Source organism: Canis lupus, chromosome 16, assembly GCF_048164855.1.
Source record: "Canis lupus baileyi chromosome 16, mCanLup2.hap1, whole genome shotgun sequence".
In the NCBI taxonomy this organism is placed as follows: Eukaryota; Metazoa; Chordata; class Mammalia; order Carnivora; family Canidae; genus Canis; species Canis lupus.
In genome coordinates, this window is record NC_132853.1 from 25,271,737 (window position 1) to 25,295,685 (window position 23,949).

A 23,949-nucleotide genomic window follows, 5' to 3' on the forward strand; every position below is an offset into this window, starting at 1 on the left:
TTCATTCATTCATGAGAGACACAGAGAGACAGACAGACAGGTAGAGGGAGAAGCAGGCTCCATGCAGGGTGCCTGATGTGGGACACTGTCTGGGGTCTCCAGGATCACACCCTGGGCTGAAGGTGGCGCTAAACTGCTGAGCCAACTGGGCTGCCCCAACAGCATGAATTTGAACTGTGTGGGTCCACTTAACAGGGATTTTTACAGTAGAGCATTGTACATGTATTTTCTCTTCCATATAATTTTCTTTTTTTCCCCTAGCTTTATTGTAAGAATACAGTATATAATACAGATAACAAAAAAATATGTGCTAATCAACTTAATTTTATTGCTAAGGTTTCTGGTCAACAGTCAGCTATTAGTAGTTAAGTTTGAGGGGAGTCAAAAATTATACATGGATTTTTAGTTGTGTGGGGGAGTTGATGTCTCTGATACCCCACATTGTTCAGTGGTCAGCTATATATATTTAACAGTTGTTTATATTTTCTTGTCTCTGAGTTTTGTTCATATTCTTTGACAATTTTTATGTTGAGTCATTGTCTTTGATTTGCTGAAGCTCTTATTTTAGGAGGAAATGGCCTTTGCAATGAGGTTGTTTTGGTTTGGTTTGGTTTGGCCTTTTGCCAAGCCTGATTATCTCATTTGTGAATTGTTTATCTGTAATAACATGATATTCCCTTACTATTTTAGATTAACTTCTGTATAACTTTTCCTAATTAAGATTACGGTGAAGACTGAGTTTCTTATTACCAAAAAAATAAAAATACAGATGAAATTTAACCATAGGATAAATCCTTGTTTTATTTTAAAAATTTGGAGAAGTACTATTTTAACATAGTTATGGGACTATAGATAATGCTTGAAATTTTGGAAATTTAATTTATTTAAGCTATATTGAATACTTCATTTTTAATTTGCTACAGATGTAGTGGGAACTACATCCGAGTTGTTAATCTTCTTTCTTCTTGTTCTTTTAAATACAGGGTGAGCATGGACAGTCTTGTGCCAAAATGCTTGTGAATCGAGCACTAGGCCGCTGGAGGCAGCGTATGCTTCGAGCAGATAATACTAGTGCTATAGTGATCTGCATTTCTCCAGGTGTGGACAGTCAGGGAAATTTCACCAATGAAGATGAGCTCTTTCTGAACTTGACTGATAGTCCTTCCTATAATAGTCAAGAAACCTGCTTGATGACTCCTTCCCCATGTTCTACACCACCAGTCAAGGTATATAGTTCTCTATATTATTTGAAATTTTATTTTTTTTATTTTATTTTTAAAGATTTTATTTATTTATTCATGATAGTCACACACAGAGAGAGAGAGGCAGAGACACAGGCAGAGGGAGAAGCAGGCTCCATGCACCGGGAGCCTGACGTGGGATTCGACCCCGGATCTCCAGGATCGCGCCCTGGGCCAAAGGCAGGCGCCAAACCGCTGCGCCACCCAGGGATCCCTATTATTTGAAATTTTTAATTGAATTTCTTTGGTTGATGTTGCTTGAAAAGTTTTCAGATTCTTCATATTACAGGATTTTGGATTTGAACTAGGTTCAAGAAAATGATGGATCTTCATCATGTAACTTATTGTCATTGATTAATCTTCACATCAGTACTATTTTGAATGTCAGCTGTGTCTACCTAGTAGAAAGGAGATGTACATTAACAATATTCTAACAATATTCTAATGATCCCCTTCTAATACAATGAACATTTTTTTAAAAATTTTTATTTATTTATAATAGTCACACAGAGAGAGAGAGAGAGGCAGAGACACAGGCAGAGGGAGAAGCGGGCTCCATGCACCGGGAGCCCGACGTGGGACTCGATCCCGGGTCTTCAGGATCACGCCCTGGGCCAAAGGCAGGCGCCAAACCACTGCGCCACCCAGGGATCCCTACAATGAACATTTTTAAGCATTTAAGTTTGTGAAGTACTTTCATATATATTTCATTTGAACCTCATAAACCGAATAGGTAAATAGTAGATGTTATTCTGTCTTATAGATAATAAGACTAAGAGATTAAGCAATTTGGATAAGATCATGCAGACTCAAGATTGAAGTGGACCTTAGGATATCAGACCTTAGAACTGACTGTCTAATAACATGGGCAAGAAACATTCTTCCTCTTCTTACTCAGTTAATTTTGAATGAGTTCTTAAGATATGCTGTGAAATAAATGTAAATGGTACCATATTTCCTTTTTTTCTGATTTCATCCCAGTATTTTTCTACTAAAAATTAGTACTATTGATAACTGCTTTGTTATACTTGGGCCTTCTGAGGATGGGCTTTTATTTATTCTTTTTATTTTTGAGAGAGAGAGAGAGAGGAGGGGAGAGGAAGTGAGAGAATCTTAAGCAGGCTTCACACCCAGCGTGGATCCCACCCCCAGGCTCAATTTCATGACCCTGAGATCATGACCTGAGCTGAAACCAAGAGTTAGCCGCCTCACTGACCAAGCCACCTAGGCATCCCACAAAAGATGTTTTTGAAATTATTTCTAAAAAATCTAAGACCGGGCAGCCTGGTGGCCGAGCGGTTTAGTGCTGCCTTCAGCCCAGGGTGTGATCCTGGAGACCCGGGATCAAATCCCACGTCGGGCTCCCTGTGTGGGGCCTGCTTCTCCCTCCACCTGTGTCTCTGACTCTCTCTCTGTCTCTCATGATTAAATAAATAAATAAATAAAATCTTTAAAAAGATAAAAAATCTCAGACATAATGATCTAATAATAATAAAGATAAGGAGATTTATGTATGCACTATCTTATATTTCAGCGTTAGTTGCTTGCTAACCAATTGACCTCACCCAAATAATAGGAAAATATTTGGAGCTGTTCAGAATAATTAGTGTTGTTGGCTCTGACCTAACAAAGAAATACAAAGCTCTTTCTGCCCAAGAAATTGTGTTTTATCTTATTTGATAACCACGAGAATACACTTAATCTCTGATTATTTTCTTGTTAAAGTAATCCCATATTTAGTAACATCTAGATAAATATAATGACATTCTGGTCAGTTTGGTTTTTAAGACATTTAAACTAGGCATTTGAGACTAGGTTTATCTATCTATAGACATGTCAACTTCTGTGTGGATCCTAAGATATACCAGTAATCAGATCTTTGTTTTGGGATGGATATGGTAGAAATACCTCTCTTTAAGGGATGTATTACGCTGGCACACATTTCTTTCTCCATTCTTTCTTTAGGACAAAACTAAATTTAGCTGTTTTTTAATAAAGCCAAGAGCTATAGGAAGGAGGAATTTGGAAGGGAGTTAAGAAAATGAATACTTAGCTTCATTTGTGTTCTGGGCACAATTTTCATTTAGTTTAATGTTGGATTGTAAGATTGGTGGAGCAAGGCAGTTGATCTTTTAAAGTAGTAAAACTTGGGATCCCTGGGTGGCTCAGCAGTTTGGCACCTGCCTTTGGTCCAGGGCGTGATCCTGGAGCCCCAGGATCGAGTCCCATGTTGGGCTCCCTGCGTGGGGCCTGCTTCTCCCTCTGCCTGTGTCTCTGCCCCTCTCTCTCTGTGTGTCTCATGAATAAATAAATAAAATCTTTAAAAATACATGAAGTAGTAAAACTTAGTTTTCTGTGTTTTTAACAGGTGATCTCTCAATCATTTTAATGATTAAAAAAATTATTTGAGAGAGCATGACGAGAGGAGAGAGGCAGAAAAAGAGGGAAAAGCAGACTCCCTGATGAACAGGGAGACCAATGTGGGGCTCCATCCCAGGACCCGGGGATCATAACGTGAGCCGGGGGCATACGCTTAACCTGAGCCACCCAGGCGCTCCAATATCACATGTTTTATGAACATGTAAGAAGATTTAGTAATACATGTAATTAATCTGGGATGAATCTGAGAATTCTGAGCAGTTATCTGTGCTAACAGATGCAATGTATTCCCACAGAATGCCAATCAAAAGAGAAGGGAAAAGAAAAGTTCAAGGAGAAAGTAGGGGAAGAAAAGCCAGCACATGTGTAGTGTTAGAATAATAATATATGAATTTTAAAAAGACACAAAACAATAGAAATTACAATAAATTGTGTTAACTCTAAAGTTCCATTGTTTTGTTTTGTTTTTTTATAAAGGGATTCCATCTAATGTCTAACCTTGTTTTACAAACTAGAGCAGTATGTTTTATTCCTATCAATGACTTGGTTATTACCTTCTTTCTTATGCCCAAATTAATGATGTGGGGGATCCCTGGGTGGCTCGGTGGTTTAGCGCCTGCATTGGGCCCAGGGCGTGATCCTGGAGTGCTGGGATCGAATCCCGTGTTGGGTTCCCTGTGTGGACCCTGCTTCTCCCTCTGCCTGTGTGTCTGCCTCTCTCTCTCTGTCTCTCATGAAAAAAATAAATAAAAATCTTTTTTAAAAAAATTAATGTTGTGATTGGTAGTAGGAAGCCTTCTCTGTCTGCCTGGTCTTGTTGTAAGTCTTTTTTCTGCATCAAAGCAGGACACATTCTAGCTCAACAATTTCCTATGAGTAGATACAGTTTTCTGTGATTATTCAGAACATGCTTATGACCAGGGTACGTGTTGGAATCAACCTGATGCAGTGCAGAAGGATAAACTCACATGCATCTCTTGCTGATATTATTGAAAGCCATATATAAATATCCTGTAATGAAGACTATTCTGTTATCCTTTCTCAACACTGGTAAGTTTGAAATAAAGTTGCTGCCCAACATCTAGTCAGTGTTGAAACAAATTAGAAGAATTGGGCTTTCAATAAACTATGCAATGTAAAATAAATAAGTGAATCAATAACTGCAGAAAGATAAGAGTATGTTCTTAGTTAAAAACAAGAACAAAAACAGTAACAACAGCAATCTGTTTAAGGCAGTACCAAATTAGGAACTAGAGCTTCTCATCTCCAGTCTCAATTTGACCTAAAGTCAGTATTTTTTTTTTTTTTCCATAAAGCATGTTGATGTTTATGGTGAGATTGAAATGCTTTTGGATGGCTTAAATGTCCCTTTTTTTCTTAATCCTAAAAACATTAAATTCTTTTTATAAGTATATTTTTATGTAGCACTTTTTTTTTTTTTAAGATTTTATTTATTTATAAGAGAGAGAGAGGCAGAGACACAGGCAGAGGGAGAAGCAGGCTCCATGGAGGGAACCCAGTGTGGAACTTGATCCTGGGTCTCCAGGGTCACGCCCTGGGCCGAAGGCGGCGCTAAACTGCTGAGCCACCCGGACTGCCCATGTAGCACTCTTTTGAAAGGTGTTTATTTCTTTTCTTTTCTTTTCTTTTCTTTTCTTTTCTTTTCTTTTCTTTTCTTTTCTTTTCTTTTCTTTTCTTTTCTTTTTTTTTTTTTTAAATGTTTATTTATTTATGATAGTCACAGAGAGAGAAAGAGAGAGAGGCAGAGACACAGGCAGAGGGAGAAGCAGGCTCCATGCACCAGGAGCCCGACGTGGGATTCGATCCCGGGTCTCCAGGATCACGCCCTGGGCCAAAGGCAGGCGCCAAACCCCTGCGCCACCCAGGGATCCCATCTTTTCTTTTCTTTTCTTTTTTCTTTTCTTTTCTTTTCTTCTTTCTTCTCTTTTCTTTCGTTTATTTCTAATGAATTTTTATATCAGAGTAAGATACATATTTTCATTCCCCCTCTACAAAAGAGTTTACTTGAGAATATACTATTTTAATAAACATGATTTGATTAAAAGGAAAAGGTGTGAGGGAAATGTTACATACTTAAGAAGGGAGACATAGTATTTATGTTTAAACTTTGTTCTTGAGAAACTATTAAGACAATGATTTCATAAAATATTAATACTATGGGAGATTTGGGTTTGATAAGAAAAATATTCTTCTCTGTTTGGCAGTGGGAAAAGTATTTGGATTATATGTAGATCTAGAGCACTATATCTAAAGGAGTAGTGCATATCTGAATCACGTCTATAAAACAATACCTGAGGGACACCTGGGTGGCTCACTGGTTGAGCATCTGCCTTTGGCCTGGGTCATGATCCCAGAATCCTAGGATTGAATCCCACATCGGGCTCCCCAAAGGAAGCCTGCTTCTCCCTCTGCCTATGTCTCTGCCTCTCTCTCTCTCTCTCTCTCTGTCTCTCATGAATAAATAAATAAAATCTTTAAAAAAAAAGTACCTGAAAGTTTCTGTATGATTTTTCTTTTTTTTTTTTTTCTGTATGATTTTTCATTTATTTTTTTGAGAGTTGCCCCAGTCGTGTTCTGCGCCCTCTAGATTCCCAGATGTTCTGCTTTTCTCAAGCCATAGAACATAGAGGCTTCTAGTGTTGGGGAGATGGGTGTGAAGCAGCAATATGAGTTTGTGGTATGACATTATTGCTTTAATGTTGCACTTTATATTTTCTCTACTACTGAATATTCAGAAATGAGAATGTAGAAAAAAATAGGAAAGTAGGAAATCAACCAACCAACCAAGAAACAAATTTGTCACTTATACTAATGAAACTTCTTCATCTAATGGTTGAGCTGAATTCTAGGATACATTATTTATTTGGCTTATTTTCTTGTTTTTTAGTCACTGGAGGAGGACCCATGGCCAAGGCTGAACTCTAAGGACCATGTACCTGCCCTTGTTCGTAGTAATGCCTTCTCAGAGAATTATTTAGAAGTCCCAGCTGAGATAGCTCGAGGAAGTGTCCATGCGACAGCCATACCCTCAAAAGATCCAGAGCCACTTGAAGAAAATTGCACTAAAGCCCTGACTTTAAGGATACATGATTCTTTGAATAATAGCCTGTCAGTTGGCCTTGTGCCTACCAATTCAACAAATACCATCACGGACCAAAAAAATTTAAAAATGTCAACTCCAGGTCAAATGAAAGCCCAAGAAGTTGAAAGAACCCCTCCAGCAAACTTTAAAAGGACATTAGAAGAATCCAACTCCGGCCCTCTTATGAAGAAGCATAGACGAAATGGTTTAACTCGAAGTAGTGGTGCTCAGCCTGCAAGCCTCCCCACAACCTCACAGCGAAAGAACTCTGTTAAACTTACTATGCGACGCAGACTTAGGGGCCAGAAGAAAATTGGAAATCCTTTACTTCATCAGCACAGAAAAACTGTTTGTGTCTGCTGAAATGTATCTGAAAAATGGGTTTTTTTCCCCAAACTAGGATTTAAGAGGGCTTTTTGAAGTTGGTGCCGAACTTGAACTTTTTTTAAGGGGACAAAATAAAATAGTATACAGTTTGACTTTTTGGAATTCAACAGTTTTATCCTGGCCTTGTACTTGCTTGTATTATAAATGTGAATTTTGTAGATGTTAGGGTGTAAGTTGCTGTAAAATGTGTGTAAATTTGTACACTTCACACAGACTCAGTCTCTTACTCTGATACACAGTAAATAACAAAGGGGCAAAAGGTTAAAAAAAATCAAAAGAATCTACTAGGTTTTAGAAATACATGTAAACTTTTAAAAATGCTTATTAAGAACTTTGTATAAGTCACTTGTGATGAAAACTACACAACTTTTTAGGTAAATTATTAAGCAGACTGGAAAAGTGATGTATTTTCGTAGTGACCTGTGTTCCCCTGGATGTTCCTTAGGGACAGCTAGTGTCTTTTAAAAATTATTTTTTATTTCTAATTTCTTAATTCAGAATGAGATTTTTCATAGCAGAAGTGTTGAGCCATGCTGAGAGTAGCTTGGTGTTAGTCTCCCTGTCCTAATTAAAATACTATGCAGTATCTTTTAACTTGGTAGCATTTTTCTGAAACATTAATCATCAGATGTACTCCCCAAATGTCTAGGGGAGTGTGTTTGCCTACAAAGGTGCCCTTCTCCATCATCCCAGACACCCACTGGCATTATTAGGTCTTAAAGGAGTTACCCTCTTCTCGTGTTTGAATAAAATATGTGAAGTTTTTCTTGCTATTTCAATAACGGATGGTGCTGCTAATTCCCAACATTTCTTAAATTATTTTATATATCGTACAGTTTTCATTGATTATATGGATATGTTTGTTCATCTAATAAATCAGTGAACTGTTCCTGATATTGCTGGATTTTTGTCATTGGTTTAATTTTATTTATTTTTTATTTATTTATTTATTTATTTATTTATGATTTATTTATTTATTTATTTATTTGTGATAGACATAGAGAGAGAGAGAGAGGCAGAGACACAGGAGGAGGGAGAAGCAGGCTCCATGCCGGGAGCCCGACGTGGGACTCGATCCCGGGCCTCCGGGATCGCACCCCGGGCCAAAGGCAGGCGCCAAACCACTGAGCCACCCAGGATCCCCTTTGTCATTGGTTTTAATGATATGATTTCTTTTGCCTTGATCATGCTTTAGAGTAACAGTAACAAAGATACTTGTAATGTTTATTTTTGCACTCTTCATTTTTTAATTTTAATTTAGAATGCATTGAAACAGGCTAAATATCCAATAATAGAATACGATTAACAATATGGTAAAGTTGGGATCCCTGTGTGTCTCAGCGGTTGAGCATCTGCCTTCGGCTCAGGGCGTGATCCTGGAGTCCTGAGATCGAGTCCCACATCGGGCTTGTTGCGTGGAGCCTGCTTCTCCCTCTGCCTGTGTCTCTGCCTCTCTCTCTGTGTCTGTCATGAATAAATAAATCTTAAAAAAATTTTTGATGAAATACGTTGCATATGAATTAAAGCTTTGATAATATAGGAAAGGACTAAGACACTAAGAGTATGTCATTTTGGTGTGGTGAATTCTTCTACAATGAGAAAAATTTTAAATGTATTAGAGCAAGACATATTAAGATATTGAAGAGTTACTTCACTCATTCAACATCCAAAATATGCTAGGAACTGCAAAATTGGAATGCCAGTTTTCAGTAACAGGCTTGAGAATCAGGGTCCAGGTAAAACGTTAACTGTGGCTAGTTTTTTTAAGATTTTATTTATTCATGAGAGACAGAGGCAGAGACCTAGGCAGAGGGAGAAGCAGGCTCCATGCAGAGAACCTGATATGGGCCTCTATCCTGGGTGTCCAGGATCCGGCCCTGGGCTGAAGGCAGCGCTAAACCGCTAAGCCACCAGGGCTGCCCCAACTGTGGCTAGCTCTTAAAAAGGATTTTTAATTACTGAAGTTTGTTTGTTTTACGGATTTTAGAGCATGAGTGGGGGGGGAGAGGGAGAAGCAGACTCCCCGCTGAGCAAGGAGCCTGATGTGGGGCTCTATTCTAGGACCCTGAGATCATGACCCGAGCCCAAGGCAGTCATTTAACTGACTGAGCCACCCAGGTGCCCTGAAGAGTTTGTTTTTCAGATCTTTCCAAGACAGAGACGTAGCAACTAGTAGACACTCTTGAAAGTCCGTTTATTGTGAAGGGTTTTTTCCATCTTTTTTGTTGTTTTTCTATCTTTTAGACCTGTATACCATGTTAGCTGTACCCACTAGAAATTCAACAAATCTGAATGTACATTAAAATTCATTTAGCAGGGGTCCCTGGGTGGCTCAGCGGTTCAGCGCCAGCCTTTGGCCCAGGGCATGATCCTGGAGTCTCAGGATCGAGTCCCATGTCTGGCTCCTGGCATGGAGCCTGCTTCTCCCTCTGCCTGTGTCTCTGCCTCTCTCTATATATATGTCTATCATGAAAAAAAATAAAATCTTTTTAAAAATAAAATAAAAATAAAATTCATTTAGGTATTTTACTTTTTCTGCCAGTGATTGTAAATCCTGGCATTAGTGCAATGGAGTCCCAACTCCATATAGTAGTAGCTATTAATACGAGAAACATTTTTGGTTTAAGACACACCTGCAGGGCAGCCTGGGTGGCTCAGTGGTTTAGCACCTACCTGCCTTTAGCCCAGGGTGTGATCCTGGAGACTCGGGATCGAGTCCCACGTTGGGCTCCCTGCATGGAGCCTGCTTCTCCCTCTGCCTGTGTCTCTGCCTCTCTCTCTCTCTGTGTCTCTCATGAACAAATAAATAAAATATTAAAAAAAAAGACACACTTGCAAATGCTAAGATTAGCCCTTTTCTAAATCTGCTCCTAGGACTGTGTTTAGGCCTATTCCTTATGGAATTGAAGATGTTATGTAATCACAAATAATGTTTTAATGTTCTGATTTTATTTGCCTATGTAACACAGATAAGTAATAATATATTATGGGGAATTTGTGATATATAAGATGATACATAATGAAAAACTCTCACATCAGTTCCCAAGGCAGCCAACATTTCCCTCTTTTTGTATTTTAGTGATAATACATGCATAGACATGCAAGAGGTGTTTACCTATTAATTGTGACGATTTTTTTCTATCAGTATTTCACAACCTACTCAATCTTTAGTATTCCAGTCCATGGATAGAAATTATTTAACTACGTATTATCTAACCATATCCACTGAAAGGAAAACAGGTCTTCCTTTACTCATATACTTAATGATGTCAGATGTGTAAGTTATCCTACACCAAGCAATTCTCCAATCCAATTGGGTGTCCTACAATTCAATTCAGTTCTGACCCTTCTAGGGTTATCATCAGATGCCACAAGTTAAGAACTCAGTCTCAGAAGACTCCCCTCACTGCTGCACACCCCTCAAGTTTGGCTAATTTGCTAGAACATCTCACATGATTCAGGGAAACATGATTACTGGTTTATTACATTAAAAATGATACAGATAGGGATCCCTGGGTGGCTCAGCGGTTTAGTGCCTGCCTTCGGCCTGGGGCATGATCTTGGGGCCAGGATTGGGTCCCACATCGGGCTCCCTGCATGGAGCCTGCTTCTCCCTCTGCCTGTGTCTCTGCCTCTCTCTCTCTCTCTCTCTCTCTATCATGAATAAATAAAATCTTTTTAAAAATAAAATAAAAATGATATAGATAATAGCTAGATAAAGAGATATGTCAGGTGAGGTCCAGAACAGCCCTAGGCAAAGGAGCCTCTGACTCTATTGGTTTGGTATCTGGATATCTGGAAGATAGTGCTCTAATGAAAGGAAGTGTTTTAGTGTATTTTTTTCTCCCCCACAGCATGTGAGTTTACTAACCTGGAAGCTCTGAATCTCATACTTGAAGGATTATTATGGAGGCTTCATCATTTCGGTGTGATCAATTAATAATCTCAAGCCTCTTCCCTCCCAGGAGAAAAAGGGTGTGTAGTGATCCCACCAAAAAGGGGTAGTCTCATGAGAACAAAAGATGCTCCTATTGGGAAATTCCAAGTGATTTAGGAGCTCTGTGTCAGGAATAAGAGTCAGTGACCAAACACAAAAGTTGTTCCTAGTCCCTTTATCACCTAAGAAAAAGGTTTTAGGTGTGCTCTAGCCAGGAGGAGCCTGGGACAAAGGCCAATATGTGTTTCTTACTATATCACAATATCCCACCCACACACTGGTTCTTTTCAATATTTTGCAATAAACAGTTCTCAATCTATTTATCTTATGCTTCAAGGATTTAAATATATTAGTTATATACTGCTGCACACTAATACCTTAAAATTTAGTAGCCTTAAACAACAAACATCTTCACAGTTTCTGAGTGTCAGGAATCTGGGAATGACTAAGCTAGGTTGCAGAATCATGTGGTTGCAGTCAAGATACCCATCAGGGTTACATCTAAAGGCTTCAGTAGGCCTGGAGGAGAGGCTTTACATTTGCTCACCTTAGGAAGCCTCAGCTACCTGTCTGTGTGCACTGTAGGACTTCTCACAACATAACAGATAACTTTCCCCAGTAGAAAAATGATAGAACAAGACAGAGGGCTCAATGTCTTTCAAAACCTAACCTCAAAAATACTCATCAGTTCTGTGTTTTGTTAGTTGCATAGACCAAATTGATACAGTGAGGAGGCAACTACCCAGGGTGCTAATATTAGGAGATGGGCATCATTAAGGGCCATCTTGGAGGTAGCTTATCAGGATCGCAAAGTTCAAAGCATTTATCATGTAAAATACAGGCTTTTTAGCATTGCTTTTTAAAGCTATGCACTAGATTTGTTTTGGTAACATTATTGACTGAAGTTATTTTCATCTTCCAGATATCTGGAAGATAGTGCTCTAATGAAAGGAAGTGTTTTAGTGTATTTTTTTTCTCCCAAATATACTATGTCATAGAAAAGTTGAAAACTTAAATTTTAATCTTTAAAAAAAATTTTTTTTTAGGGACACCTTTGTGGCTCAATGGTTGAGCATCTGCCATTGACTCAGAGCGTGATCCCGGCGTCCAGGATGGAGTCCCACATTGGGCTCCTTGCAGGGAGTCTGCTTCTCCCTCTGCCTATGTCTCTGCCTCTCTCTCTGTGTGTCTCTTATAAATAAATAAATAAAATCTTAAAAACAATTTCTTTTTATTTATTTGAGAGAGAGAGTATGAGCACAAACAGGGAGAAGCAGAGGGAGAGGGAGCAGCAGACCGCCCACTGAGCTTGGGAGCCTGACTCTAGGCTGGGTTCCAGGACCCTGAGGTCATGATCTAGGCCAAAGGCAGATAATTAATTGAGAGACACCCAGGTGCCCCAAATTTTAATATTTGAGGCAAAATATTTTGGCTGTATGAATGGTTGCATTAGGGATGACAATATACAAATTTGGTAGTCTACTTAAATCTATTTTACCACTTAGAGTAAATGTAGAAAACTTAACCACTGTATTATCCTTTCCTCTTTATGTTACAGTTGTCATGTTTGTATATATTGAAAACTCCATCAGGCAATGTGATAATTTTTTCCATAAAATATCAAACATTTTAAAGAACTCAAGAGGAAAATAGTCTGCAATCTTCATCCAGATATTTACCATTGCTATTGCTCTTTTTTCATTCTTGATATTCTAGGTTTCCTTCTAGTATTGTTTTCTGGTTTCTGATGAAAAACCTGTAGTCATTCAAATGGTTCCCCTGCAGATAATGCATTTTCTCTGGCTGCTTTCAAGATTTGTTTTGTCTTCAGTTTTTAGCAGTATGATTATGAAGTCCCTGCACATGGATTCCTTTGAGGTTTTCTGCTTGGGGTTTGCTGAACATCTTGAATCTATAGGTTTGTATCTTTCACCAAACGTAGGTTTTCAGCTGTTTCCCCACCATTTTTTTTTCAGCATCACATTCCTTTTCTTCTTTCTTTGTAATTTTTTGTTAGAACATTTGGTGTTATATTTCTGAATTCTAAAATTTCCATTTGGTTCTTTATTTTTAATATTTTTTTCAAAAAATAAAAAAATTTTTTTTCCCATTTGGTTCTTCTCTTTTTGTTGAGATGTTCTGTTTTTCCATGCATGTCAAGAGTGTTCACATTTGCTTGCAGAAACATTTTTACAGTACTGCTTTAAAGTGTGTGTTAGATAATCTGTGTCATTTAGGTATTCTTTTCACTTGACTGAAAACTAAAATATTAATGTTTATTATAGGTCTATGTGAAATCAGATTATTTCACCATTGCTTAAATCATGTGATGTTTGTGAGCATCTGTTGATTGTTTTTTTCTAAGTGAGTTAAGATTTTCCTGGTTCTTTCAAAGTTCTCAAAGTCTTTGACATGCTAATTAGGATCTGATCCTTGTTTAATGTACTCTGTGAGGTCACTCTCCTGAGCTCCTCCCTCCCTGCAGTCTCCATGGTACTTTCCCTTTCTCTGGGGCTCCCCTTTCCAATTCTCTGAGGAGAAAGCTGGGGTTTTGAGAACCATGCACTTCAACCACTGTGCCTACATTTGGAGCTAAAAAATTTGATATCTTTGTGTCTTGGTCTTCATCTATAAAATGTAGATAATAATACTGCAACGACGAGCATACAGAGCTAAATAAATGTGTTTTTTTAAGATTATTTATTTATTCATGAGAGACAGAGAGAGAGAGAGAGAGAGGCAGAGACACAGGCAGAGGGAAAAGCAGGCTCCATGCAGGGAGCCCAGTGTGGGACTCTATCCCCGGACTCTAGGATCACGCCCTGGGCCAAAGGCCCAGGCTCAACTGCTGAGCCCCCCAGGCGTCCCTAAATAAATGTTACCTAATATTATTTTTATTAATTTTTTAGTTTCTCATAACTGTTAATACAGATTTAGTTTTCTCAGATTTTAAAGCAGTTTTTATCTAGAATTATTCATATATGGGGAAGCTAAACTATGCCATTGTCATCATTAAGACAGCTGATGAAATTAATTTTTGGTCTCTGTCAACAGTTCTACTTTTGGATACCTTCAATTATAAATACAAACTCCAGATTGTAGGATAAATTGTTGGGGTTCTGACATATAATTTTTCCTGTTAATGAATAGAGCTTTTATGGAGAATAGAAATGAAACAAATAATCCCTTCTGCTAAAGAGCTTACCTGTTATCTAAATAGACAATAAAATCATACATTAATCAACTAGAGACGTTACACTAATGTGTCAGAGATAAAGGGAAACCATACTTCATGATTTGCCTGGGACAGTCCTAGTTTACTTTTTTGGAGGTGGGTGGGCATGTGTATAATTGTTTTTTTGTTTTTAATTTTTATTTATTTATGATAGTCACAGAGAGAGAGAGAGAGAGAGAGGCAGAGACATAGGCAGAGGGAGAAGCAGGCTCCATGCACTGGGAGCCCAATGTGGGATTCGATCCCGGGTCTCCAGGATCACGCCCTGGGCCAAAGGCAGGCGCCAAACAGCTGCACCACCCAGGGATCCCCATGTGTATAATTGTTAATAGAGCCTCTGTTAGGATGATAAATTACATGGCTATTTTATAAATACTAGTTAGTTTCAAGAGAATGAAAGGAAAACAATGACAATATCTTCAGAGACTTTGCTGGGCCTGAGAATTTGCTGGGTGGAGATCGAAGGTACTCAACATAATAAACAAACACTTAGAATTTTGAATAGAAATGTGGGAAAATGCTGTTTTAGAAGCCACAGTTATGCTCATAACATGCAGGACAGACGAATGGCAGGTTCTATTGTAATTATATAGATATGAGGTGATATGATCTTTATTGGTTTTGCTTTTCTACAATGTTTGCAATTCTACTCTTTAGGAGCTTACTACAAAAGGTAGTGTTCAAAAGTTTCAACCTAATAAACGCACCAAAGAAAATCTATATAGTGAGCAATTAGTATAGTTTTCCTCACAGTTGAAGGAGTTTAGAGAAATGTGATTTTTAAAAATAGACTATTTTTTTAGAGCAGTTTTAGGTTCATGGCAAAATTGAGCAGAAGGTACAGATATTCCACATATGCCCTTTCCCAACTAGTTTCCTATTACTTTCTACTTATATAACATGTTTATTGCCTCCCTTTTTATCAAAATCCCCAGAGTGATACAACTGATAAGCCTATGTTGATGATTTTTTTTTTTTAACCTCTGGTTTTTTTCCCTTTCACTTGATTAAAAACTTAAATATTAATTAATGTTTATTATAGTGCTTTGTGAAATCAGATTATTTTGTCACTGCTTAAATCATGTAATTATTGTTCAAGTGTTTTTGGTGGCTAGGTTAAGTGAGGCAATGGCTTGCTTGAGGCTAAAAAGGAATCCTAATCCTACTGAAATGAAAACTCACAATAAAGTGTAAAGTGATCTTAAAATTGGTTTTCGTATGGATAATTCCTTGATGATTTTCTGAAGATTTTTGTTTTTGTATTGCAGGGCCATATTGCAGGGCAATATTGCAGGGCAATTTTAGTCATTAGTGATTTTTTATAATGGACCATTTAGTAACTGGAATTCTGGCTCGAAGTCACTCTTTCATGCTGAAAATTAGTTTCCTAGCTGGTATTGCTCAGCCACAAGAACAGATTGTTGAAAAGTTTCCCTACATCCCAATGCTTTGAAATGACTCATACGCTAGCAATATGTACTGAGTACCCTCATGTTACTTCTACTCAAAAAATGATCTTCACAAATTTTATTTTCTCTTTGTTTGAAGTCTCATGAGAGAAACTCACATTATCTTTGTGGAGAAAAAAAAAGGAGTAATTAGAAATAGTTGGTTAATTCATAATTAGAACTAGTTAATTTGGAGAAATTTCTAACTGGTTCTTTTTTAAAAAAAAAAGATTTTATTTATTTATTCATGAGAGACACACAGAGGAAGGCAGAGACATAGGCAGAGGGAGAAGCAGGTTCCCTGAGGGGAGCCTGATGCGGACTGGATTCCAGGACCCTGGGATCATGACTTGAACTAAAGGCAGATGCTCACCACTGAGCCACCCAGGTGCCCCTCTAACTGGTTCTAGGAATTTAGAATTTATTTACTCCTCAGAAAAGTCATAGGAGGTTCACAATAGTCTTTTTACAATTTATAAAGAATGAAACCAAGGCACAGAAATTCACTCCCCCTAAAAATGTGTAACTTCACCAGTGTTCATCCTACCCATAAATGTCATCACTTAGTTGTTCAAGCCCAAAACATAGGTATCATCCTCGATTCTCTTTTTTTCCCTACCCCACAACCAACCTAATATCAAGATCTTTTGATTCTCTCTTCCAAAATATTTTGAAGTTGGCTACTTTTCACCTCTAGTGCTTCACTTCTATGACCAGTTCTAAACTGCATCTCCCACTTGGTCTACTGAAGTAGTTTTCCTACTTGCCCCACTTCTTCCATGTTTGTTTCCTCCTTGACAGCAGTTTATCCTCTGTACAGTAACTAAAACCATCTTTTCGAAATGTAAATATGATCATGATACTTTCTGGTTGCAAGTCCTCCAAGATCCCCATCCTAGAACACAACTGAAACTCCTTATAACTCTGTACAGGACCAGACTCCATCTGGCCACTGCTTACCTCTTCAAAGTAGTTTGCTGTCACTTTTTACTTGTTTCACTTTGCTTAAACTATACGGTCTTGGGATGCCTGGGTGACTCAGCGGTTGAGCATCTGCCTTCAGATTAGGTCATGATCCCGGAGTCCCAGGATCAAATCCCACATCAGGCTCCCTGCATGGAGCCTGCTTCTCCCTCTGCCTCTCTCTCTCTCTCTCTCTCTCCATGTCTCTTGTGAATAAATAAATAAAATCTTAAAAAAAAAACTATACGGTCTTTCTCATTCCTTGTCAAAATTTATTCTCATCTTAGGGTCTTTGTACTTGTTCCTTTTGTCTGGACCACTTTTCTCTCAGAGAAGCTTTCTCACATACTTTAGTAAAGTCTTTGTTCCAATGTTGTTTCCTGAGAGGCCTTCCCCAATGACTCTCTAAATTAAGTCATCTATTTATCTGGCTTATTCTATTTTTTCCATAGCATTTTCACAACTTGAATTTTTCTGTATATTTCTGTCTTCCCATCAGAATGTATATTTTCTGGCTGAGGAAAGCACACTGATTTGTTTATTGCTCTCTTTCTGGAGCTTAGAACGTGCCTGACACTTCACAGGTATTCAAAAAGTTGTTGAATAAATAAATGAGTGAACTTGTGTACAAGGGTATTCTTTATGATTTTTTGTTTCTTTGTTTTTTTCCATAACTTTGTAGGGGAATAGTCAAAGTTTTATGGAGTTTAGCAAGACATATGAAACAGCTATTTAAAATTAATAGCCTTATACAAATGCTGGTTATTCCATTTGTGAATATTACCTATTGGTTTCCTCTGGATTCCTCTTTAAGATTTTATTTGACAGGGAAAGAAAGCACAAGCAGGGGGACTGAGAGAGGAAGAAGTAGACTTCCCCCTAAGCAGGGAGCCCTAGGCAGAGCTGGATCCCAGGAGCCAGGGATCATGACCTGAACAGAAGGGAGAGGCTTAACCAACTGAGCCACCCAGGCACCCCTGAATTTCCTCTTTATTCTTGCTTTGGATTTGGACAACATGAAAACAGTAATTATTTCAAATAAATTTGAATTTTTAAATACCTGTTGTGCTCAGGGCTGATAAGTGTTAAGAGGGTTTCAACAATGTGACAACTTTAGTCTTCTAATGCCTAGGAAGAATTTTACTTTCTAGTTGGGGAAAATGAGATATGCACAAGAGAAACTCCAGAACATTTCGAATACAACAAAGAAGTAAGCCAGGGATAGAAAGCGATAAGAGCAAAAGGAATTTAGAATGTTGGAAAGATTCCTCCTTTAGTGGGTTTCATGTAGGAAGCAAATCTTAAAAGGCCGACGGTGCTCGGAATTTGTGTGTGTAGTGGAAAATAAATGTTCAGAATATTTTGTTAGCCAATGCTCAAACATTAGCCTGATAAATAGCACTTTGGCTGTGCTATTTATTGGCACGGATAGAGCGTCAAGAGCAAATGGTAGGTTTCTTGGCTCTATCTACAGCTGTACCTGTATCTATCATCCATCTGTACAGCACCTGATTAACTGCATACCTCCGCGGAGGTAGTTTCTCCACTAATCTTTTCCATCCTCTGTTTCCATCCACTGTTTTTATAGCTGTGTCAGCCAATTTGTTACAAGTCTCGTGCCTCCTAATAAGCTATATCCTCGTGGGACCGCCGTATTACTTTGGATGATACTTATGAAGTGCTTAAGACTGCGCTGGGCGTTCGTTCAATAAATCAATAACTGTTATCATTAGTATAAAAGAAATGTACGTGATGACAAATAACACTAGCGAAATCGCAATCCTTTCTAGAGGGGAGACGGAAACAGGTGAGGAAGGAGGCAGGCGGGCTGCACAAACCTCGGTCAGATGGCCACGCGGCCCGGCCGCGCCCCTCTTACATCTCTACCTCCGAGGCTCCAGGGCTGCCCACCGCGCCCGCCAGCCTAGGCTCCCGGAAGGTAAACACATCGAAAAGGGCGGGGCAGAAGGCGGGTTCGGGATGGGTGAGTGGCCAGCAGGGAGTGATTGGCAGCTGCCATGTCCACGTGCTTTGGGCTTCGAACCGGCTGTCGCGAGAATTCGATGTAAACAGACCAGTTCCCCGACCTCCGGCTCGCATCCCGGGACGCTCGGCTGAAGCGCATAGGAGTCTGGGGTATGATTCTTTTTGACAAAGCCACGGAGGTGTGCTGTCTGCAAGGAAAAACAGACGTGTTCCTGCCTCCCCCTGCTCGCCTGCGTTCGCAACCGAACCTGACAGCTCGGCTTCACCCGAACTTACATACTGTTTTGTTTTCCCTGGAGCCCCAGCGGATTGGCTAAACTCAGGAGGCGGGTCCGCCTCTTTTCTACTTGCTGGTTGGCGAAGCTGACCTCCAAGGGCGGTGCCCGGCCGCCGCCAGCTTCCTTCTGGGATTGGCTAGAGAAGTAGTTCCGCCGAGGCGTGGTAGGAAGTGGTGGCCGTCAATCACAAGGGGAGACTCCAAACAGTGAGCCTTGAGCTGGAGAACAGCGTTTACCGGCGGGGCGGCCGGTGAGAGGCTGGCGGGGCTGTGGCTTTGGGGAGGCTTGGAGGGGATGAGGGGCCAGCAGCGTGAGGGGAGCGGGCTCGGCTGGCAGGGATTCGACGACGGAGAGCTGTCGAGATCGGAGGGGGAGGGGAGGAAGGGCAAGGGGCCAGAGGGCGGCGGGGGGCAGCGGTGGCTCCGCGTTGGAGGTTAAGTGGGCAGAGCTGTGTTAGTGTCTTTCGGGGAAGTAGGGCCTGAGGGGCTGGCGAGGGTCGTCCTCAGGAGACAGGGCCCTTAAAGGACATGTCTTGAGAGGCTGTGTTTCGGGAAATAAGGGGTGGAATGGAAATGAGTGGACTGAGGGGCTAGTGGCGAAGATACGTACCTGGGCTGCGTGGGGCAGAGGGTGTTTTTGTTGTAGCAGATGGGACCCATCAGTTTGGGAATTTTCAAATAAGGTGTTGAAATACTCCCTACTTAGAAGTGATGGTTTTAGGGGCTTTCAAGATTAGTTCCAGGCTGTGGACTTTCCTGAGCCCTGTAAGAGATCGTTAATATTGCTGTCAATCCTCTTTTAACCTTAACCAAGTACACTAGATGCTCTTAAAACCTTCCTAGTGATTCAGATGCTGATTGGACATTCAAGGATCAGGGTTCAGCGATGTGACAGGAAAGGATAAGGGGCTTCTAATGTCATATAAGATTTTATTATTTGTTTAGATTCTCGTGTTTAGGTTACAATAGCAGAGGATTGACAAATATGATTTAAAAACTCTTCTTAAATTATAGACCATGCAGCCCCCCCCCCTTTTTTTTGGTAGCTATAATTGACATATAACATTATATTAGTTTTAGGTGTACAACATAATCTTTTGATATTTGTACGTATTGTGAAATGTTCACCACAATAAGTCTAGTTAACGTCTATCACCATACATAGTTATAATCTGCAGTCTTGCTCATAGATTCCCATTTGTCTTAGTTGGAAGATATTAATTACCTTACTCTTCCATTAGGTCTTCAAATACTGTGCCATGTGTATTTTCACTATCTCAAGATTTTAGTACATTCTTTAATTTTGGCTTTAATTAGAGATAGCACATTTATTTTTATTTTTATTATTATTTTTAGCACATTTATTTTTATAGAGGTCTTGTGCTAGACTTTCCATCTCTTACCTTTCTAGCTTATGTTAACAGTGGAGCAGAGGGACCAGAAAGAGTCTTAACTAGTTTTTTGGTTCTGAGGCTTAGTCCAAATAAAATGTCATGATAGTTAGAAAACTACTTTATCTACTTCCTCTCCTAATTGCTCCCCTTTTTGATGTAATGGGAATTACTGGGAGGGTTTCCTGCATTTTAGGCATTTTCGGTAAGGGATCTCTAGTGAGCAATCATAAACATCTATCCCCAACAATAATGATCCATTTTTTAAACTCTTTGTGCTGGCAACAGGTTTAGTGAATGAAGCTATGGCTACAGATTCTCCGAGAAGACCCAGTCGTTGTACTGGTGGAGTTGTGGTTCGCCCCCAGGCTGTCACGTAAGCAAATTTCAGATAAGCCTAAAAGCTAAAGAAAATTTGCTCAGCATAGTAACTAACATTCAGGTTTCCTTCCTGAACATTGATTACTTTTGTAGAATCTACTTAATTTTGGCTTTACAGGATGATAAATATTGCCAAGGCCAAAGAAAACGAATAATGGAGGATCAAGTTAATGTATTCACATTTATAGGGTACATCAAAAGTACTGTGCTAAATCCTAAAGAGTAATGTTTTTTTAAACTCCAGGTTCAAAAATTGGTGGCTCATTAAATCAATTCAGTGGATCAGGACATTACTTAAAAAATTAAACATAAAAATAGTACATAATATTGGGAGTATTCTTTTGTGACACACGCTATTCATTTGTATGTATATGTTGACCAGATCCTGATGTATAATGTGTCTCTTATCTAGGTCTCAGTCAGAAAGTTTCAGTCAGTGTCATAAAGAGTACATTCTGTATTTTAAGTGTTCTTTGCCAAAGCCTATTTATCTAGATCATATCTAGGAGCATATGATCTAATGTGGTTTTAAGATATGTATACCTGGAGTCACTATAATCAGTAAAAAAGATGCTAGCAAAATAAGAGAATTGCAAAGGAGTTTTTTAGTGGGAGTATTCAGTGGAAATATTTTAGTATTTTAGATCCTAAAGGGTTTTATTAAGAAGTTAACATAGTGTACTTTAAAGGCTGAATAGAGTTTGGGCGATTAGAATCAAAGGTACATTTTATTTTTTTTATTTTTATTTTTTGAAATGTTTTATTTAGTGTACTTTAAAGGCTGAATAGAGTTTGGGCGATTAGAATCAAAGGTACATTTTATTTTTTTATTTTTATTTTTTGAAATATTTTATTTATTTATTCATGAGAGATACACACAGAGAGGGGGAGGGTGGGGGGAAGGGAGAGAGAGAGAAGCCGGCTCCCAGCAAGGAGCCTGATGCGGGACTTGATCCCGACCCCAGGATCTTGCCCTGAGCCAAAGGCAGACGTTCAACCGCTGAGCCACCCGCGTGTCCCAGTATTTTTCAATATTTTTTAAAAATTTTTTATTTATTTATGATAGTCACAGAGAGAGAGAGAGAGAGAGAGGCAGAGACACAGGCAGAGGGAGAAGCAGGCTCCATGCACCGGGAGCCTGATGTGGGATTCGATCCCGGGTCTCCAGGATCGCGCCCTGGGCCAAAGGCAGGCACCAAACTGCTGCGCCACCCAGGGATCCCCTAAGTATTTTTCTATAATACTTCTTTTTTCCCCTCCTGTATTTCCCCGGGCCATATTTTTTTGCTAACTGTGGACCATGACATATTATTAGCTATGAATTAGGTACTCTTTCAGTCTTCATTTTACAGGTGAGAAAGCCAAAGCAGGGAGAAATTAAGTAAATTGTCCTTGGGAACAGCCAAGAAAGAGAGCCTGGATCAAACCAGATTTGTCTCCAGAGTCTGTGTGCTTTGGCAGTATTGTATGTTGCCTCACTAAATAGTATTCAACTTATATGGCTTTTTGTTATTCAACACATAATTTTAGTGTTTTCAAAAAAATCTCTTATTAAGTTGTACTCTTTTAACAAATAATGCTCAAGCATCTACTCCATGCCTGCAGTACTGGCTTATAGATTCTGGAGATAGAAAGTAAGTATAAGAGTTGGAGTCCTCTCTGCAGTAGAGTTTACAGTCTAGTGGAGGAAACAGTAAATAAGTAAAGAGATTACATGCTTTGACAGTACACACAGTGTGCTAGGATAGAGAATGACAGTGGGGAGTCTGACTTCAGGCTGTCAGGAAGGGCCTCTCTGAGGAGGTGCCACTTAAGCTGGAGAAATGAAAGGGATGGAGGAGTATGGGAAGGAGTCCAGGCAGAAAGAAAGCTGGCGTAAAGGTCTTGACTCCAAGAGCCTGGTGTATTCTAGGAATGGAAGTTGTGTATGACCCAAGCAGAGTGAGGACAGTGGCAGAAAAATGAGGTTGGAGAGGCAGGCCTAATCAAATTGTGTGTGTGTTTTTGTTTTTTCCGCCTAATCAGTTTTTGTAGCCATCTAAGGCATATTGCTTTTTTATAGGATTTAGGATAACTCAGAGGAGTTTCTTCAAATGTAATTTTTCACATGAAATGAAATGAATTTGATTTGGTATCTTGAAGGATTTTTTTTTCCCACTTCCTGGTATCCATATACTTCCCATTTAAAATATCTTAGTGACCTTAACAGTATCATTTTTCTTCACTTATGCATTTTAATATTTTCTCATGTCTCACCTACGGCAAAAGTTCTGTGAGGACTTCCTAGTATCTCTTAGTGCCTATGCCTGCAGCAAAATACGGATTGGTTTTCCTATAAACAGGTAAGGGACTAGGTACATAACCAATCTAAAGAGAAGGTCACTACATACTGAGTCATCAGCCACAGTTTTTTCTTGCCCTGACTGGGGAATTCTTTTGCTTTGACTCAGGAGGAGGAAGGTCCTACTTTAGCCTTGTGTCATCACTCCTTCAAATACAGGTTAGAATATCTATGTCAAATTAAGAGAGCATGACTTTTCAGAATAGATAATGTTAAAAAATATTAATATATCACTTGCATTTCATTTAGTAACGTCTACAAAGAAACTAGAGAGTGGGATAGCAGAATTACCGGTTGATGAGAGTTAGTCTTTTTTCTTTTTTTTTATATTATGAGTAACTTTATGAGGGCTTGTAGAAAGAGCTTTTCCATGTTTTGTTTTAAGCTGTGAGGATAAATTTTTATCCATTTCACCCTTTTGCAGGGAGCAGTCCTACATGGAAAGTGTCGTGACTTTTCTACAGGATGTTGTGCCACAGGTAAGTGTCTGCATAGTTTCAGAAATAGTCGATTTTACCATTGGCCAGGAAAGTTCTGAAATGTTCTCTTTCCTAAACTTGACACTAGTATCAACAACTTCAGAAAGACTTTTGATGTTTTAGCATCCTGAGCATTGGCAGGGTAGAACTTTACTTGTTAGTATTACATGTTCCTTAGTTTTGTACTGATAGTGGCACAATTATTATTCCTCAGGACTTGCTCTCTAAGAGGAATCAAGGTGAGATGTTAGTTGAGAGATAGGACTTGGGACTCTGTAGTTGGGTTCTATTTCCAGAACCTTTCTCTTGTCCTAGTTAAATGTTGCCTGTCTGAAGTGATGAAAGCAAAGTATATATTTTGCATATCATTAACTAGATAGTATATTAACTAAATACCACAC

At 39.1% G+C, this 23,949-nt stretch overlaps 2 protein-coding genes across 15 annotated transcripts in view; both read left to right on the forward strand.

The window, feature by feature from the left end:
* Positions 1–8,004, forward strand: part of PPM1D (protein phosphatase, Mg2+/Mn2+ dependent 1D) — a 58,604-nt gene extending 50,600 nt beyond the window's left edge. For both annotated transcript variants that reach the window (XM_072779637.1, XM_072779636.1), the window contains exons 5-6: positions 984–1,226; positions 6,529–8,004. In XM_072779637.1, coding sequence (XP_072635738.1) covers positions 984–1,226; positions 6,529–7,086 — 801 coding nt within the window. In that variant the 3' untranslated portion in view covers positions 7,087–8,004. The remainder of the gene's footprint in view (positions 1–983; positions 1,227–6,528) is intronic.
* A 10,767-nt stretch (positions 8,005–18,771) lies between these two features.
* Positions 18,772–23,949, forward strand: part of BCAS3 (BCAS3 microtubule associated cell migration factor) — a 592,168-nt gene continuing 586,990 nt past the window's right edge. For 4 of the 13 annotated variants that reach the window (XR_012008696.1, XM_072779640.1, XM_072779639.1 and 1 more), the window contains exons 1-3: positions 18,772–19,207; positions 20,636–20,723; positions 23,494–23,548. Coding sequence is in view for 10 of the 13 variants with exons in the window: in XM_072779640.1 (XP_072635741.1) it covers positions 20,653–20,723; positions 23,494–23,548 (126 nt within the window). In the remaining 3 variants the exon portion in view is untranslated. The remainder of the gene's footprint in view (positions 19,208–20,635; positions 20,724–23,493; positions 23,549–23,949) is intronic. The other 9 variants (XR_012008698.1, XR_012008697.1, XM_072779646.1 and 6 more) reach the window with 4 other exon arrangements.